The sequence below is a fragment of the Apis florea genome, unplaced genomic scaffold (assembly GCF_048593485.1).
Source record: "Apis florea isolate Af1SG1 unplaced genomic scaffold, ASM4859348v1 contig_24_pilon, whole genome shotgun sequence".
Classification (NCBI taxonomy): Eukaryota; Metazoa; Arthropoda; class Insecta; order Hymenoptera; family Apidae; genus Apis; species Apis florea.
Genome location: NW_028256597.1, coordinates 572,418 through 589,662, shown reverse-complemented (window position 1 = coordinate 589,662; position 17,245 = coordinate 572,418). Strand labels below are relative to the sequence as shown.

The following is a 17,245-nucleotide window of genomic DNA, read 5'->3' as shown; positions in this document are numbered from 1 at the left end:
TATAAAATTCTTTTTAATAACATATATATATATATATATATACATACATATATATATAATATATATATATATATATTTATTTATTTATTTATTTATTATAACAGAAAAATAATATTAAAAACATGTATTTTTATTTTCAACATTATTTTATAAGTTTCATATAAATGGTGTACTTTATTATTTACACTTCTTTTGCACAAAAAATATTAGTGTTTTTATTCGAATTTTATAATAATTAATCATATATCTTATCTAACATAAAAATATACAGTCATGTTCTTTTTGATACACGTCAAAGTGCAAAATATATGAATATTTTTCGAAAATGAATATAAGGTACGTGTAATATTTATTTATCTGTATTGTATTCCAACTAAATTGGAACTTCATAATTATGTAATATTGTTTTTTTTAAAGTAAAATGTAATAAATTATTAGTAACTTAAAATAACATTGCTTATTTGATAATTATTCTATAGTAATCTATAGATTTGATATTTCGGATAAAAAATCTTCGTCAATTGGTAAATTTTCATGTAGCAAAACCATATTAACATTTAAACTATCACCAAATTCATCGTCTATATATAAATCTTCGATTGTATTGTCTGGAATATCCTGTAACAATATAAAGATAAAAATATTTATTAATTTATTCAATATTTTTTTATTAATTAATAAAACATATATATAAATATTTAATGAAATGCTTACCCCTCTGCGTATAGGTAATTTTCCTAAAGCTGAATTATTAATTGTTCTTAATTGGCTCAATGTTGCTGGTAAAGAACGCCGCCTTGGTAAAGTACTTTGATAACATGTTTTGCAATTTTTATTGGTTGGAGTGTCATTTATAAACATTAAATCAAAGTTTGTTATAATAGATTTCGATTCATTTTCCTTAATTTTCAATTTAGTATCATAATCGTTCTGAGATATTCCATTTTGTACTTCTAAAGATTTAGCATTATCTTCAATAATAATTATTTCATCATTTGAAAATTCAGTCTTTTCTTTTTTCGGTATTATATCATTATACGAATTGCTAAATTCATTCGATACTTCGGCAATACATTCGCAAACAAAATTTCTGCTACATGTTGTATTGTATGAATGAGTGCATGTTTCAATACTGGCAATACTAACATCAATGTTATTATTAGGTTTTTTTTGTGTTTCATTGTTAGTTATTGCGTTATCTATATTAGATTCATTAAACAAAAATGTTTTGTTTTTCGTTATTGATCGTTCAATATTTTTAATTTCTTCATTGTCGTCATCAACTTGTAAGTCGTATAGATTTTCGAAAATATATTTATTATCTTGATTATTGTCCACTGTTACTTCAAAATCTTGATAAGATTTAAATGTAGGAGATTGACATATTTCGTTTGTATTTGGTGTAATGGAGCGAACAATTTTTGTAGCTCGGTCTAAAGCGTCTTTTAAGATTTGCAAAGGTTCATTCTGACTAGTAGGTGTTGTAGAATTATTTATATTTTCTGATATTTGTGTAAGTCCTTCCTGGCTGGTTTCTGTTTCAGTTGCTAATTGTTTTATCATAAAGATTAATTGTTACATTAAAGATAAGAAAATGTTAAAAGTTGTAGAGTAGAACAATTTCTCTAGAATAATTAAGCAGTAGCAATAGTTTTCTGCTATCGTGAGATAAGAAAGTTAAAAAAAGTATTTTTATTATATATATTAATTTATTACCTTCCGTTTTGCTTTTTATGACATAAGTATTATCGCTATTAATAGATTCTGTTGTTTGGTTTTTGGTCACAGTTTCAACAGAGACAGTATCGCTTTCATCTGTTTGTTGTGCAAGATAGCGCGGCTATAATTAATATAATAAAGTTTATTATATTAATTAATTATTAATTATATTAATTTTTCTAGAACTTTAAAAAATAAAATAACATAAATTCTTACGGATTCATCGGCACAAATTCTTCTCATTTTGGATAAACAAATTAATTTCTCTTTTCTCCACAAAGAAGTTTCGAAAAAGCTTTGAGGATCGGAATTTAATACTTGTGGTTGTATTATTGCATCTTTAATGCTTTCAGGTGTATGTAAATAGGGAATCTATAATATTATATAATATAATAAGAATATAATGAATTTCAGATCGATTATTAAAGTATGTTTCATGTTTCAAAGAAAATCATACCTTACGATATGATTGAAACGTTGATTTTAAATAAGACGAATCATATTGATTGGGAGATTTATTGCATTTTGGCTCTATACTAGTTCTATGGCTAGCTGGTTTATGTGGTTCGTAATCCTTGCTTTTTATTTCGGTGAATATCTTATCTCTAATGGTTGGGCCTAATTATAAAAAAATTGGAAAAATTACATAAATTTTTTTATCATTTTTCTCATGTATTTATGTGAAATAAACTCAATAATAATATACTTAAATAATAAAAAAAAAAAAATTCATACATACTTATATCTGTAGATACAGGCGAATCACTACCATAGAAAAAATGTTCCCTTTTGCTCGCTAATACTTTTTTTAATTGTTTCAAATTAGTTCTCGCGTCTTTGAAGGATTCATCGTCCGTAGATTCTAACAATGGTGATGAATATATAGATGTTGTTCTTGATTCTGTCATTTCCTGTGGTGCTTTGACTTTTTTATATGTACTGTTCCATGGTTGTAAGATTTCCTTTGCATTAGTTTCTTCTTCATTTTGAATGATATCCGGTATTTTTTTAATATAAGTCGGATAATCAATTTTTTTACAATTATTATGTAAATTGTTGAAAATATTCGTATTTTTTTTTATATCATTTCTGGTATTGCCTTTAATATCGTCAACAAAAAAATCTATTTCTTCATCGTGAGGTTCTTGATTCAGAGTTTGCTTGGACATTGATTTTTTCAAATGCAAATGTTGTTTTGACGGAGAGTCCGCATTTTTTGAGGAATAAGATAATTGTTTGGTTGAGAGGCTTCTGAATAATTTCGAATTCTTATTTTTTGAAATAGGAGATTTCTTTTGCAAGATGTAAGTTTTTTCGATCTCATTATTATTATTCATACATTGATCGATATATACTGGTTCTACATTCTCGTATTGCAACTAAAATATTATATTAATATTATAATTTTTTTATGAAAATACTTTTAAAAGAGAATCTAAATTTTTTTAAAAATCAAAAATTAAACAAAAAATTTAATTTTGTTAATATATTTAATAAAATATTTCTAAGATATATATATATATATAAAGAATTTAATATTTTATTGAAGTTTAAATCTAAACGTTTTTATGATTAACATAATATACCTCTAACTTTTGAAGAAATCTACGCATTCTATTCATATCCAATGTCCTTTTATTAACATCTAACTGCAACCCAGCTTCTAGTAAATTGTACAATAACGGTGGAAAATTATACAAATCCATAATAACACCACGTTTCCAATGTACATATTGTCTTTCAACATCTGCCTTATTATATCCATTCCAAGGTACATGCACTGTTCATCAGATTAGAAATCAATATTTTTTTATTAAAAAATTAATAATTTTAATAGACACACATACACACACACATTTATAGACTATACATATAGGATATATTATGTATAAAGCCTGAAAGTAGTCGTGTTTAGAAACAAATAGAAAATTAGAAAATTATTTTTCAATTGTAAATCCCACTTTTTCCAAAAAAATTTTAAATATTAATTTTAAATAATTATAATAGTAGCTAAAAATTTTTTTTATCATACGAAATAAAATGTTGAAAATCAAGCAACTGTTGAAACTATTTAATAGCAAATAAAATTTCAACAAATGTGATTTCCTTTCCTTATCGGTTCTAAACCAGTTTCATATCGAGAGGTTGGCGGTATTTCTAGTTGAAAAGTTAATCTCATAATCGTTCAGGTTCAGATGAAGAAATCCACACGCATGAAATTTCTCGAATATTCAAATTTCGTTCAAGATTATTATAAGTGTGATTGAAATGTAATTGAGAAATTTGATAAATAAGATAAGTTTCAAGAAAGATCGAGAATAACATCGATTTAATTTGATTAGATACTTACTCGTACACATTTCCCAAATTAATAAAGCCAATCCGTAGACATCGCTCTCCTTATATGGTTCGTAACCATGAAAAAGTTCTGGCGCTTGCCAGCGGAAAACCTCGGCACGTAAACGTTCCTCGTATTCTCTCTTTGGTTTTGGCTATAGTTGAGTTACAAAATAAAAAAAATAATCAAAAAAGCATTATAAATTATTTAAAACATTAGAGAATAAATTTTATAGCATGATAATATTTATTTTTATTGCTTTTTATTGTTATAATATTTATTTTTTTTTTATGTTTTAATAATATATTACATCTGGTATTTATATTAAAATATCTCTTATTTCATACACATTGCAATATCAGGTACGTTTGCGAAAAAAGTCAAACATAAAAATCGGTGTGAAAGCATATGGTAGATTGTGCAAAAAATTCACAGAATTTATCTAAATCTTCGCGCATATATTAGGCCAAACTAATTCCCACCATTTTAATCTTTTATTATCTGCTAATTTCTTTATATGCTTATTTCATGAATTATAACATCATATCTACATTATTAGAAACAATAGGAAAATTTTTTTTAACAATTTATAAAAAAGAGATATATGATGAAAAATAGAAGAAAAGGTTTTAATGAAAAATTAATTATATACATACATACGTACATGGATATTTTTTAAAATAATTAATAACTTGAGGAGAAAATTTTTCAAACGAATAATCTTTTGATTATTTTTATTAAAAAAAAGAGGAAAATGTTTGTGTAAAATAAAAATTTTGCATTTTAAGAAATATAAAGTTATGCATTATATAAGTATAAAGTTGATGAAAATAATAATAGATATGTCTATGTGTGTTTAATTTGATCATCTATTCAAAAATAGTGTACACGACAAATTCAGTTATCTATACTACCTATGATTTACGTGAATTTCCATGCTTCAGTCGTTCAATATAATTATGAATGTCACGGTACGGTGATTTTATTCAAAAATGAGCATTTTGTGAGAAGCAACGCTGACAATTTCCTGCCGCGAAATACTGTTAGGTGCGCCAATGAAAAAACGGATATGACGCTACATTGACTTAATTTTAACTATCTATATTTTACGAAATTATATTACGAGATCTCGTGTCGTGAGTCGTTAATGAAAATATTAAATACAGATTTCGAATTGTAAAGCATCGTTAATTTTTTCACAGAAATTTCGACAGAAATATACTTATGTAACGTGTGAATTATTTTCCATAAATTCTCGATTTAGATAGATAGTAATATAATAATCAATTCATTTAATTTTCAATAGTGAAATCAACTTTCAACGTAGTTATTTCTTACCTTTATTGTTCTTTGTGATTAGAGTCTTCCTTTCATTAATAACAACCTGATAATTTATTTAATGAAGAATAATTATTTACTGATTTTGTGAAAGTTGTTCCACATTGTGCAAAATAATCATATATCGATATTTTTGTTTATAAATATTTTGTATTATTTTCAAAAAAATAGAAAAGAATTACATTTTGAAACAATATTTTTTATTTATGATTTTATTTTATTCTTTATTTTACTCTAATTGATAAAATATCGTAGTATATGATATTCATTGAGATGATAAGCAAAAAATAAAGTTTTAAAAACGTAATATTATTAAAAAAATGTTGAATTCAATGTTATAACGAAATATTTAAGATATTTCATACATTATAACGAGTAAATATATTCACTTACATTGTTGATGTGCATGGCCAGTTCCCATCCACCTAGTTTTATGATACCATTAGAAGCCAGATAGACGCAATGCGAACTGATGGCAGTATGCACATACCCGCGCATGTGAGAATGTCTTAAAGCATCGGATAGTCTTCCCCCGCATTTTGCAATACCTTGCATGGATATTCGTTCACCCTGATCGTGCATATAATGATAAAGGGTACAATCGACAGATTCAAAAATAGAGACTAAACCATGATCGTCTGTAAAGGTGCTGGCCATTAATAATAGCACGTTAGGGTGTCGAATTTCCCTGAACAAAAACATAAGTACTACATACAGATAATTGTTAATAAAATAAATTATGAAAAAATAAAAGTTTAAAAATAATATGTATAAATTTAATTCTTTTTTTTTATATTATTATTATTATTTTCAAGAATTACTATTGGATAACAATTTATTTTTTAATTTTTTTTTTATTAACTTAATAACTCAATAAAATTCCATTATTTCATACGATATTAATCGGTACATACGAAAGTATATCTAAATCTGCTTTCACAGCATCTTTGCATTCCGGATGTGAATGCCTCTTCAGTGAAACTCGAGTATTTTGCCATTCGGCAAAAATTAACTCGAGATATCGATCTTCTGTGCCGGCTATCCATCCAATTTCAAAAATTTCAGGAGCTGCTATATGTGGTACACCTGGTATAATTGACTTTAATTCTTGTGATTTCCATTTATTATCGCATTTATTGTTATTATTTTTCGATGAAAGATCGGCTCTTAATTTATCAGGACTATTCGACGTTTCAATCTCCACATCATTGGAAGATCGTCTTCGATCTATGAAAGCTTGTAGAGCATTACGATAAGATTCGCTAAAATCAGAAATGAAAATATTGTAAGTAATATTTAAATATTTATATTTTCAATATATCAATATATAATTTTATATTCAATAACTACTTTAATTTATTTAAACTTATTTAATTTTATTAAATTATTATATTTTTTAGTTTATAAATTATAAATATAAATAAGTTGATTGAGAAACACTGATTTTCATTTAAGAAAATCAACTTATTTGATTTATTTTTACTTGGTTTTCCAATTTTGTATATATTTATTACTACTTTAACCTACATTTTATATTATAAATTACACTTACATATGTATGTTGTTAATTAATACTATAGAATATATTTGTATTAACTTTTGTGCACACTCACAAATTGAGAACCTTTTCAAATTTACACTACTTTCAACATAAAACGAAAATTTCACATATGACAAAGGATAAAACAAAAAACAATTGATATTCTTACAAGATACTAACATTACGCGGTACCAAAGTGTAATCGATATATGTAAATAGAAAGTCAGAATAATAATAATGAAATGTTTAAAAAGTAGAAAACATTGCAATCTCAATCGAAGAATAAAATATGATAAGGCGTTGATCAGAACTATAGCGGATGCTGTCAGTTTGAATTTTCTTCACAATGTATATATACGATATAGGTTAAGAGGTTTATTGTTTTCGTACGAAAAGTATAACACTTACTTGACAGTACGTCTGCGATTGTATTTCATTCCTTGTCGGTTCTTCACACCATCTGTCATTTTTAAAATGAAAATAATCGAACTTTGTTCTATGTCCGCTTAATACGTCCCTTAAAATTATTTCTATGGTGGCACTACCGGTATGGTGGTAACGCGTGTATCTATTACATCGAATTATCGATCTTATATCGATAAAAATATTAACTGACATTTGCCATTGGTCATGATTGAATTTCTCGAATTATGATTGGCACGTTGCGAATTTGAATTTTTAAGAAGTGGTTATAACGTTATTGTGATTGACAAGTTCAATTTCTTAGTGTAAAATGAGTGAAATTTTTAAAAATATGTCAAAGTGTTTGATAAGTAAGTAATATTTATTATAATTGAATAGTATTTGAATGAATTTTGGGTTTTTTGCATGAATATAAAAAAGAATAGTATAAGTTTGGAAATCCTAACCAATTTTATCGATCAATGGTTGCATACATAATACATAATTTTTCACCGAACATGACAATAATTATTTTTTTATTTCAGTGAAGTTTAACATCATCGCAATGAAATTCGATCCTTTCGAGAGAAAAAAATAGAAGTATTGTATGCCTTTGGATTGTTATACGTGCAACAGCATATGGTGAGTACTCATTTTATTGAATAAAAAACTTGTTTTACGAGTGTCACATGTGTGTATTATCGTAGAAAGGTTTAATGAAGTTGTCATGTCCCTATTATTTAATAATGTACATGAAAAATTTATATTAATAAGTATATTTTATGTTGTAATTTATATTATTTACAGTTTGATTAACCTTTGCAATTTGCGTAGAATTAGATAATTTTAGGGAAATATCAAATAATAATAACTTACTTATTCAGGCCATACTGCTTTTGTGTTAAATTCCACCCATTTCGATCTCGTATGGTATCTCTGAAAAAATATTTAGTACATTCATGTCATTGAATTCGTAATAATTGAAAAAAAAGTTAAAAAGCGAACAATTTCGTACATTGAATTTATTTATTCGATCGATAAGTATAGAAAAATATCGATATTTCTAACATGTAGAATTATTATTTTTATTTTCGAAAAAAATAAATATTAAATTATTAACGTTGTAAACGATATATAATAATATTTTGATATTTGATATTTATTCAATATTATTGATATAGTAATAAAATTCTTCAGAGGAAAAATAATGATTAGATACACCAGTTTTATTTGGTTACGATCCAAAGAACTAGGGAGGTTAGTAGAACAACTCGACTAGGAAAAAACGAAGCATCGCGGAAAGTGAATAGTCTATGTCTGTTCTTCACTTGCGAAATTCCAGATTCTATGAACTTGTTTATACTTTCTCCGATTCCTTTTTCATGGATGGTAGAGCAACGACACTACCGACATGATTATTCTTTTCCTATTTTGTACTTCTTCCTGTGTTTGTTTTTTTACATATCATCAAGTGTAACATAATCGCATGGTAATTTAAGACGAATGATTCATGATTTAGAAAGATAAAATGATTTATCGAAAGATAAAATTAATAGTATTAGAATTCGTTAGAATCCTCCTATTATTTATTTATAAATATATTTACAATTTCAATTCAAAGATTTTTTTATTTAGAAAAATCAATAATTTATTACAAAAATTTTGTCTTTTATCTTAAAATGTATTATTTGAAATTAGTTTTTTAGAAACTAAATCGCAGAGAAAATAAATATACTTACAATTGAAGAAACGAAGCGTAAACGGTAATTTCTTCAATTGAATTTAAGTATTAGGCAGAGTTTCGTTAAAGAATCTCTGCAACCAATTGCCAGAACAATCAATTAAACTCTGCGTAATGGTTATACCGATCCGGTTGAAATTGATCCTAATAATACTGGATTGTTTTTGTTTTGTAAATGTTCACGCTAATTAACTTTTATTTAATTCCATTGAAATAATAATTCATATTATTACAATATATTAAATTCAACGAAATTATATATAAAATTATATATAAAATTTAATTAAACTGAATTAATTTCTTTAATTTCGTATAAACTTTAATCGGTTTGAAGTTTAAGTGATGTATAATAAAATTAAATTAAACGATGTATATTGGAATCACATACTTTACAATAATAATGTAAAATATTTTATTGATACTATCTCTTGTAAGTTGATACTATCTCGGTTAAGCAGATATGATTATCGACGAACACAGGACGAAATATAATTAAGACTTTCCAATTCATACTCGAGAAAGACCGATACATTTTATCTTATAACTAGTTGGTTATACTGACTTTATATTGCGCTTCTTTGAAATTCAATAATAGAATGGTAACAATTCTAATTGTACAATAAACGGTAACAACGTGCATTTACGGAATAACCAATTTTCATTTCTACCTCTGTGCCGGTGAAATCGGAAAGATAATGATAATGCAATCTGATAAAATGTAATCTACTAACGGGTGTGAATGCTAGTAGCGCAAAAGTAGTACACTTCCGCGATTCAATTTGAATATATTCACTTAATTAATGTTAAATACCAATGTGGGTTCGTTTCGTAAGAAGGATATCAAAACGTTAGCAAGAGGCTGATGGCTCAGTTGATGATCACTTGATTTGATAATAATCTTCGTTGAAATTGAGAAAAGGATATTAAATGAAAAAAATTTCGCATAGACGCACAATTATAATCGTAGAATTTTAGAAATGAATTTCGTGAGGTTCAAAAAACATTACATGTAGTAGAAAATATGTGCTAGATACATATTTTGTTCACATAAGATCCAGATCAGTCAGGATAAAATAAGAAAATAAGAAAATCAAATGTAAAAACTGTATATCCTATGACCGCATTTCACATTTCTTGTACTGGTAAACTGGATGACTAATTATACTTTTTCTCCAATTATAAGTAGTTCACTAATAATATTATAATGTTTAATTATAAAATTATTATGTACATGTTATATATATATATAATAATTAGTTACAAAATAATATTGATTAATAAAAATTGACATTGATTTAAAAAAAATCTTTTTTTTTTTTTAATTAATAAAAATCTTAAAAAAAAACAATTTAAAACATTAATTTTCAGATTTAATTTATTACGTATAAGAGATTCAAATGGAAAGTAGAAGAAAGATATTTCATAAATATTTATTATCAACTTATATAACTTAGAACATTAAACAAAATTTATGCATTAAAAATAATATCGAAACGTGTAATATCAGTTTTATTATATTCTTTATCTCTTGTTAAAATATAAATTCTATTGCATAATTATTATTTTATTTATTTAAAAAAATCTAATACAATAAGATTTCTTACATCATACAACGTATCTTACATGATAATTAACGAACGAGAAACAAGATATTTTAACTTTGCGCTTTTAATTGATATTGTAGAGAGATTTCTATGCAATCCCCGTTGATGCCACGACATAATTAATATTAACAGAGAAGACAAAGTACGGTATATTAGTATGCTTAATAAACCTTTATTATGTGCTCGTGGAGCAAGAACTGACCTGCCTCTATTCTCAGATCTACATCGTCACAGTTTCATTACCAGCAATTATGCAATGTAAAAATAAGATAATTTGCGAATTTTTTTCGCGATCAACGCTAAAGAATAAACGCAAAGGAAAGTGCGTTGAACTCATTTTTGAAAAAATTTCACATCTTTTTGAAATAATAATAACGAATGTAATAACAACAACAATAATAATAATAATAATAATACTAAAAAAATGTAAGAATTTAATTATCGTTCCAATTTCATTTCTAGGATATTCCATTAATTAATTTCAAATTCGTGCTATTTCAATATCGAACGATGCAGCATAACTGCACCCGGTCAAAATCTTTTCTATTCGATTTAGAATTCTCGATAATAAACAAGACAAATCATTCGTTTTACAGTGATATTGTGTAGAAAACAATTCGATACACCAATTTAGCGTATTACGATTATTTAGCTAAGAGTAGAATGGACGTCGTTACGTTGTGGCAAAACTGCTAAGGTAACGGTCTACCTGTGCTCACCTCCAAACTATACAAAAGACTCCGTTCTTTTTCGAGCGTAATTAACCCGTGTCTTCGACACGGTTGGAACATTTTCGGGACATTTTCACGAAGCAAAAAGTAAACGGTACCAAGGAGAAATCCGTTTGATTTTGTGTTTTTGCGGGGTCATCGTCGGTCCCGATTGAATTTTTAACACGCTTCGACATTAACGAAATGATCGTGATTCTTCACGAGACAAACGGCCATTCATTCATTGCCCATTAATATCCAATCTCTTATTCTCGTCGCTATTCTTTTTTTATTGTCTTTCGATTCGATTTTTATTCCATCCCGAATAACGAAATATCCTTACGTATTTTTTTTACAAAAAAATGTTGTACCGGAATGAGTTTGTTTTTACTTTCGATTGTGTGCATGGTCGGCTGATGATCCAACAGGATGTTAATTTTTTGGATCACCAACTACATTGAATTCCAACTGTACGGAACAACAGTTCGACGGAATTTGTTTCGAGGAATACTAATATAACTCTGTAGAAACTCTTTTTTTTTTTTTAACTTTGTAGAATCATGTAAAATATTTCGTATTTTCGCGGCTTTCCTCCGACTAACTAAACTGCGAATAGCTCTCGCGAAATAACGAGGCTTGTCATAGGAATTTCAAAGAGCATCGATGCAAAAGGTATTTCAACTTCACAGAACATTAGCTCCACGAGATTTTATAGAGTAATGGCCTTCACGGATATTTCAAGTGCGCGTTCATCTTATATTTTACATCGGATAAAATTTCGATTTCGAAACGCGTTAATCGCATCGATCCTTCTTAAATTCTAAAGGATCCAGCCGTAAAATAAATTCCATTCCAATGTTACGGAACATAAACTTGGCAGAATCGCATGAAACAGTATATTAGTTATAGTCAGGCATGGAGTCGACGTCTCCAACCCAATATCAAAATCAATCAATTTATCTCGAGTAAAACTTTTACTGTTACCTTTGTAGAACGATAACAAAGATAATCGGTAGAGAATTGTGGAGAATTCGATATCGGAAAGGGACGACAGTTTCGATCGCACAATTCCAACTAAATAAATTCGACGCAGCAACACGATTGCACCAGTGGCGATGGACACACACTGTCGTTTTAGATCGTCGTTTCACCGCAAATTGTCCGAACATTTCAGAGCAGGGGAACCGGTTGCAGCTACGTCTATGATAAAGCGTATATAATTCCCTTGTCGACGAGTCGCGTTATAGGTGAAGGTTACCGAGTTCGTGACGTTCGTCGGTTGATAAATAAAACCGAAAAGTGTGAGAGAGAGAGAGGGGGGGGGGGGGGGAAGCGTGCGTAACGCGTGCCATTGCGATCGCGAGAAATGCTTCATTTTTGCATGACTTGAACGAAATGTCGTGCGATTTAGAGTGACAAGGAATTTGCAAGGATTTACGTGTTACATAATTAAATATATTTCAACAATATTTTCTAATATATTAGATTTATGTGTTAATTGTTAGTTTAAATATTTGTTAGAAGATAAGATTGATAGAGATATTGATATTCTGAATGGATCTGTATGAAGATTTATCGTTGCACAGGTTTTTGAGTTTTTTTTTTTTTTTTTCGGATAGTTAAGAATTAAATAATAGTTTATCAGGACGAAATTAGGGATTGATATTGTGACAAATCGATACCTCGTATACAAATTTATCATTGCACAGGTAATTTCGATTAGGTTAGCACGTATTCCGACCTGTATGAGGATGTATTGTTGCACAGGTGTATAAAATATAGATATTTTTAGATGAAATTGAACAATGTTATATAATTATTTTTCGAACTTATTCCTTTGAAATAATCATGAAGCAACGGATGAATATTCTTTCAGATTCCTCCAGAAATTATGAGGCGATAAATACAAAATTGAACTTGACTTCTTCGAATCGAATATTTATTTCAGAGATATATATTTATATAAACGAGACGGAAGATTTTATCGGATATTCCTCTAATGGATTTCAATCAATAATCAAAATATTCTAATCACTTTACACGACTTTACAATTTTTAGGAAAATTAATTTTCACCGCTGTTTTCATTATATTTCCTGGAAACGCGGTCCCACGCGCAAAACGTTTGGGAATTAACCTCGAAGATATTCTGCCCTTATTTTTATCGAAATTGCATTCAATTGTATATGTTTGTATAATTAAAATTAGATTAATTAATTAAAATTAGAAATCATTAGATTCGCACAATCAAACACGTGGAAAGCGAAAATTTATTTTTCCATTATTAATCGATTTCTCGTCTCGTAAAGATACTTATTCCGTTCGAAGAATTTCCGTAACGTTACGTAAAAGTGGATCATTTTATTCGAATGCAGGTTGGAGCATGGAACAATTGTTATAAAGTATCACACGCGTGATACGTTTAGTAATCGTAATTATCATATTCATTGTTGTAACGCAGTGAAAGAAGTGGCTGTTCATTCGTTAACCGGTGTTTCGAACAATGTAAAGTCTCACTTTGTTGAACACCGTTTCCTGCCGCCGACATTCGGCCTATGCGACAACAACCATGAGAACTTGCAATGCGAAATTTACCGTTATATTTGTAATTATTAATTGTTTTCACCTTTCTGTTTCATCTTTTCACTAACGAATTAAAAAAAAAAAAAAAAAAGAAAAAAAAACATTGGAAAAAATTCTAATTCTACCAATTTGTATGTTCTGGACTCGGCGTGATACGAGCTATCAATGATAGATTCACCACGTACCGAGTAATTGACAAATGAAAATTGAGCACCCTAACTTCAATCCAATCGATCAGACTGACGCGATCGCTCAACGATTTCGAATTGTCAATAATGAAATTTGAGAAAAATTTTGAACTTTAACTTTAACATTTATTTCCTTTTCGCACAGTCTTATATAGTATTGTAGGAAAATTGTCGATATTACGTTACACCAGCTACTCGTAAAATTCGCAGAATTAATTAATACAGAAAGAAAATACTCGGTAAGTGATAAAATTCAAACTTTATGTTTGAGAAATATGATGAAATCATCGCACTGATTCTCCCCTAGATAGTCTATTGCGTCTATTACAAATTTGTTTTTATCTTGAAGGTTGATTCTGTTTTCCTTGACATTGTACAACGTATATTCGTTCGTTCGAAAACAAATTTATTGCGATTTTCGGATGAATATAGTTGCTTAGATTCATGAATTATATCTCTAACAAATTTCTTATCTTCGCATTTTAACTTCTCCCCATGCAATTTCTTTTCTTTCGCGATTTTTTCTTAATTCTCTTAATTCGGAGAACCTAATGATTCAAAAACATACTTTTCAATGATGAAAAAAAAAAAAAGAAAGAAAGGGAAGGGATGGTTTAGAATGTTCTATTCTCGTAAAGCAAATAAGGGTGTCCTGTATATCCATCGATTATAACAAAAATTGTATAATAATTACTCTTCAAAACTCTTTAAGACGAGCATCTGTAAACAGAATCGAAGATTGCGACGTATTAACAAGTGTGACATTAACAATTCAACCGTTATAGCTTTATACACTATGTACGTTCAACGACACTATTCTGTTCTTTAAATAAACGTTCCTTTTCAACAGATGAAAAATGAACGACCTTGTTTTGCAAACAATTTCAAAAAACTTCCAAGACAATTTTTAAAATATTGTTTCATGAAAAAGAAAAAAAAAAAAAAAAAAGGAAGATCGAACGATTACCAATCCACTTTGTTAACCCAATTAATATTCGACTTAAGTTTAATCCACTTAACATTCTAATTAACATTCGACTCTTTAATATATGATGGCGTGTCGCGAAAGCGTGTAAACATGCTTTGAATATTTTTAAAACATCGCGCTCCAAAGATTACTTATTTAACTTATGGTAAAAATCAATATATAATATTATATAAAAGAGAATTAATGGGAAGAAAATAAGCGAACGTAACGTTAACGTTGTAAATCGAAATATTTCTCGTGTGCAATAATTTTATCTTTCGTTTATTACCATTTAAAAAAAAAAATCTTATCAGGTTGCCAATTTACCATGCGATTACGTTAGGGAAAATAAAGAATTAAAAGTCGAGTATCATGATCGTTATCTGAATGTTCGAAGACAGACTGTTTTAAGCAACGTTAATTGAAATGAAAAAATATATATATATAATCGAGGAAACTGACCTTTGGCGTCGTTTTTTTTGCAATGAAGCAATAAACGATTATGTTGCAAATTATGCTGCTGTTTAAAAACGATATATACGTTTGATCTTTCATTTTGCTATTGAATCTTGTGATTGCGAATAAAAATCATTTGTTTAAGCAGTGTGTGAAGAAATGAAAACGTATTTCCATATAATTTTAAACGTGATTTCCATATTATTATTTAGTGAACAACATGTGTGAATATGTGTATTACTGTACGCGTATTACAGACACGTTGTGCGAAGAAACGAAACTTGAAATAATTTAAAAATTTCGCAAAATTCTGTCACTGTCGATACAATCAAACATACCACGTGACACGTTAAAACTAGCACAAATCTCCAATTAACAATTCCAATATTTCAAAATTCACGTAAAAATTCGAAATTTTCCAAATTTCTTCTAAAACCTGTAAAAATTACTTCTGACTTTTTATTTTTGACTACGACTTAAATACACAAACAGATAAAAAGTTCATCTTTACCCGATACGAAACATTCAGATACACATTGCCAGTCTAAGTTCTAATCTCAACTGTCCAATTAATCACGATACGTAACACGCCGCGTGCACAACATCGTTAAAACTATTTTGATCAAATGTTAAAAAAAAAGAAAGAGAGAAAAAAACGAATTCAGAAAAAACTTACTTTCTAAGCCACTTGAACATTCCCATCATACCCATTGCGCACGTGGCGCATCGGCAGACCGCTGTTAGATAAGACTCGATCAACTGACAGGTGAACACCGCGATGCCGACAAGCGCTGTGAACGTGAGATTGGTGCGCGAGGCGCGCGAATCGCCACGACTCGCTTCCTTTTCGCGACTGACGGGTTGACGAGAGCTCGAACCGGCGCGACACTTCCTTCTGACACTTCTGACAACGCTACTGGCCGCCGCCCGTTCGCCGTTCCTTCTCCATCCTAACCGGCGATCCCCACTACGCGTATCCTGGACGTGGTATCTTCGGTATCCTTGCATACCCTTGCTCCTTGCGCTTCACCAAGGGCAATAGAATCATCGAAGTGAGCATCGAGCATCGCAACAATTTTCCCTCGTACTACGTCTCGCGTTTCTCTTAAGCTTTGATCCTTTTTTTTTTGTTTTTGCTTCAGGATTAGACGAGTTGCGAAAGGAAAGTTTTCTCGTTAAAAGTTAAAAGTTGGTACGTATGAATGGAACGCTCTTGAATGGAATGGTTAGTGTTAAAATGTCAGGAGGAGGAAATATATCGTTAATCACGGAATCGGTTCTTATTAGAGCAAATTGTTTGTTGAGAGTTTGATGCTCGATATTAGAATAACAAATCGTAGGTAAGTTAAACTATGTGAAACTGACGACACGTTGCAGATCAAGCTTCGAGTATACGGCAAAAAGTGTATCGTTACGATAATAAACTTACCGGTACCAGTCTTCTATTTGTAGCATTTTACTATGCTTGCTCGTTTTACTTAGAAATTGTTAATCGTGTGTTGTAACAGGCGCATTTGATTCTTCTCATATGACAATTCGTAATTTCAATGTCTCGTCACAAGTTGGTAAAATAACAATTTTCTGTTACGATTATCTAAATTCCTTGTTTATTAGCGTCATAATTACACGCTGAATGCGAGAATACTTGATGTAGTTTCAG

The 17,245-nt window shown here is 28.8% G+C and overlaps 1 protein-coding gene and 1 long non-coding RNA gene across 4 annotated transcripts in view; one reads left to right on the top strand and one right to left on the bottom strand.

Annotated features, from left to right (window-relative positions):
• Nucleotides 1–109: 109 nt before the first annotated feature.
• LOC100867510 (uncharacterized) lies at nt 110–16,593 on the bottom strand. Of its 3 annotated transcripts, none has more exons than XM_086907075.1 (13): nt 16,262–16,503; nt 8,214–8,273; nt 7,344–7,395; nt 6,310–6,657; nt 5,789–6,083; nt 4,070–4,211; nt 3,306–3,499; nt 2,459–3,098; nt 2,177–2,337; nt 1,936–2,091; nt 1,717–1,840; nt 715–1,547; nt 110–618 (listed from the first exon to the last, which is right to left on the bottom strand). In XM_086907075.1, the coding sequence occupies exons 3-13, from the start codon at nt 7,370–7,372 to the stop codon at nt 484–486; spliced, it is 3,057 nt and encodes a 1,018-aa protein (XP_086763201.1). In that variant the 5' UTR covers nt 7,373–7,395; nt 8,214–8,273; nt 16,262–16,503; the 3' UTR covers nt 110–483. The 3 variants fall into 3 exon arrangements, with proteins under 3 accessions (XP_086763201.1, XP_086763202.1, XP_086763200.1); XM_086907076.1 differs by lacking the exon at nt 16,262–16,503 and adding an exon at nt 12,377–12,509; XM_086907074.1 differs by lacking the exons at nt 7,344–7,395; nt 8,214–8,273 and having other exon boundaries at nt 16,262–16,593.
• LOC147657813 (uncharacterized) overlaps nt 7,588–17,245 on the top strand; it is a 21,212-nt gene continuing 11,554 nt past the window's right edge. Inside the window, exons 1-2 of the long non-coding RNA XR_015291754.1 lie at nt 7,588–7,708; nt 7,883–7,979. This is a non-coding gene — a long non-coding RNA (uncharacterized LOC147657813). The remainder of the gene's footprint in view (nt 7,709–7,882; nt 7,980–17,245) is intronic.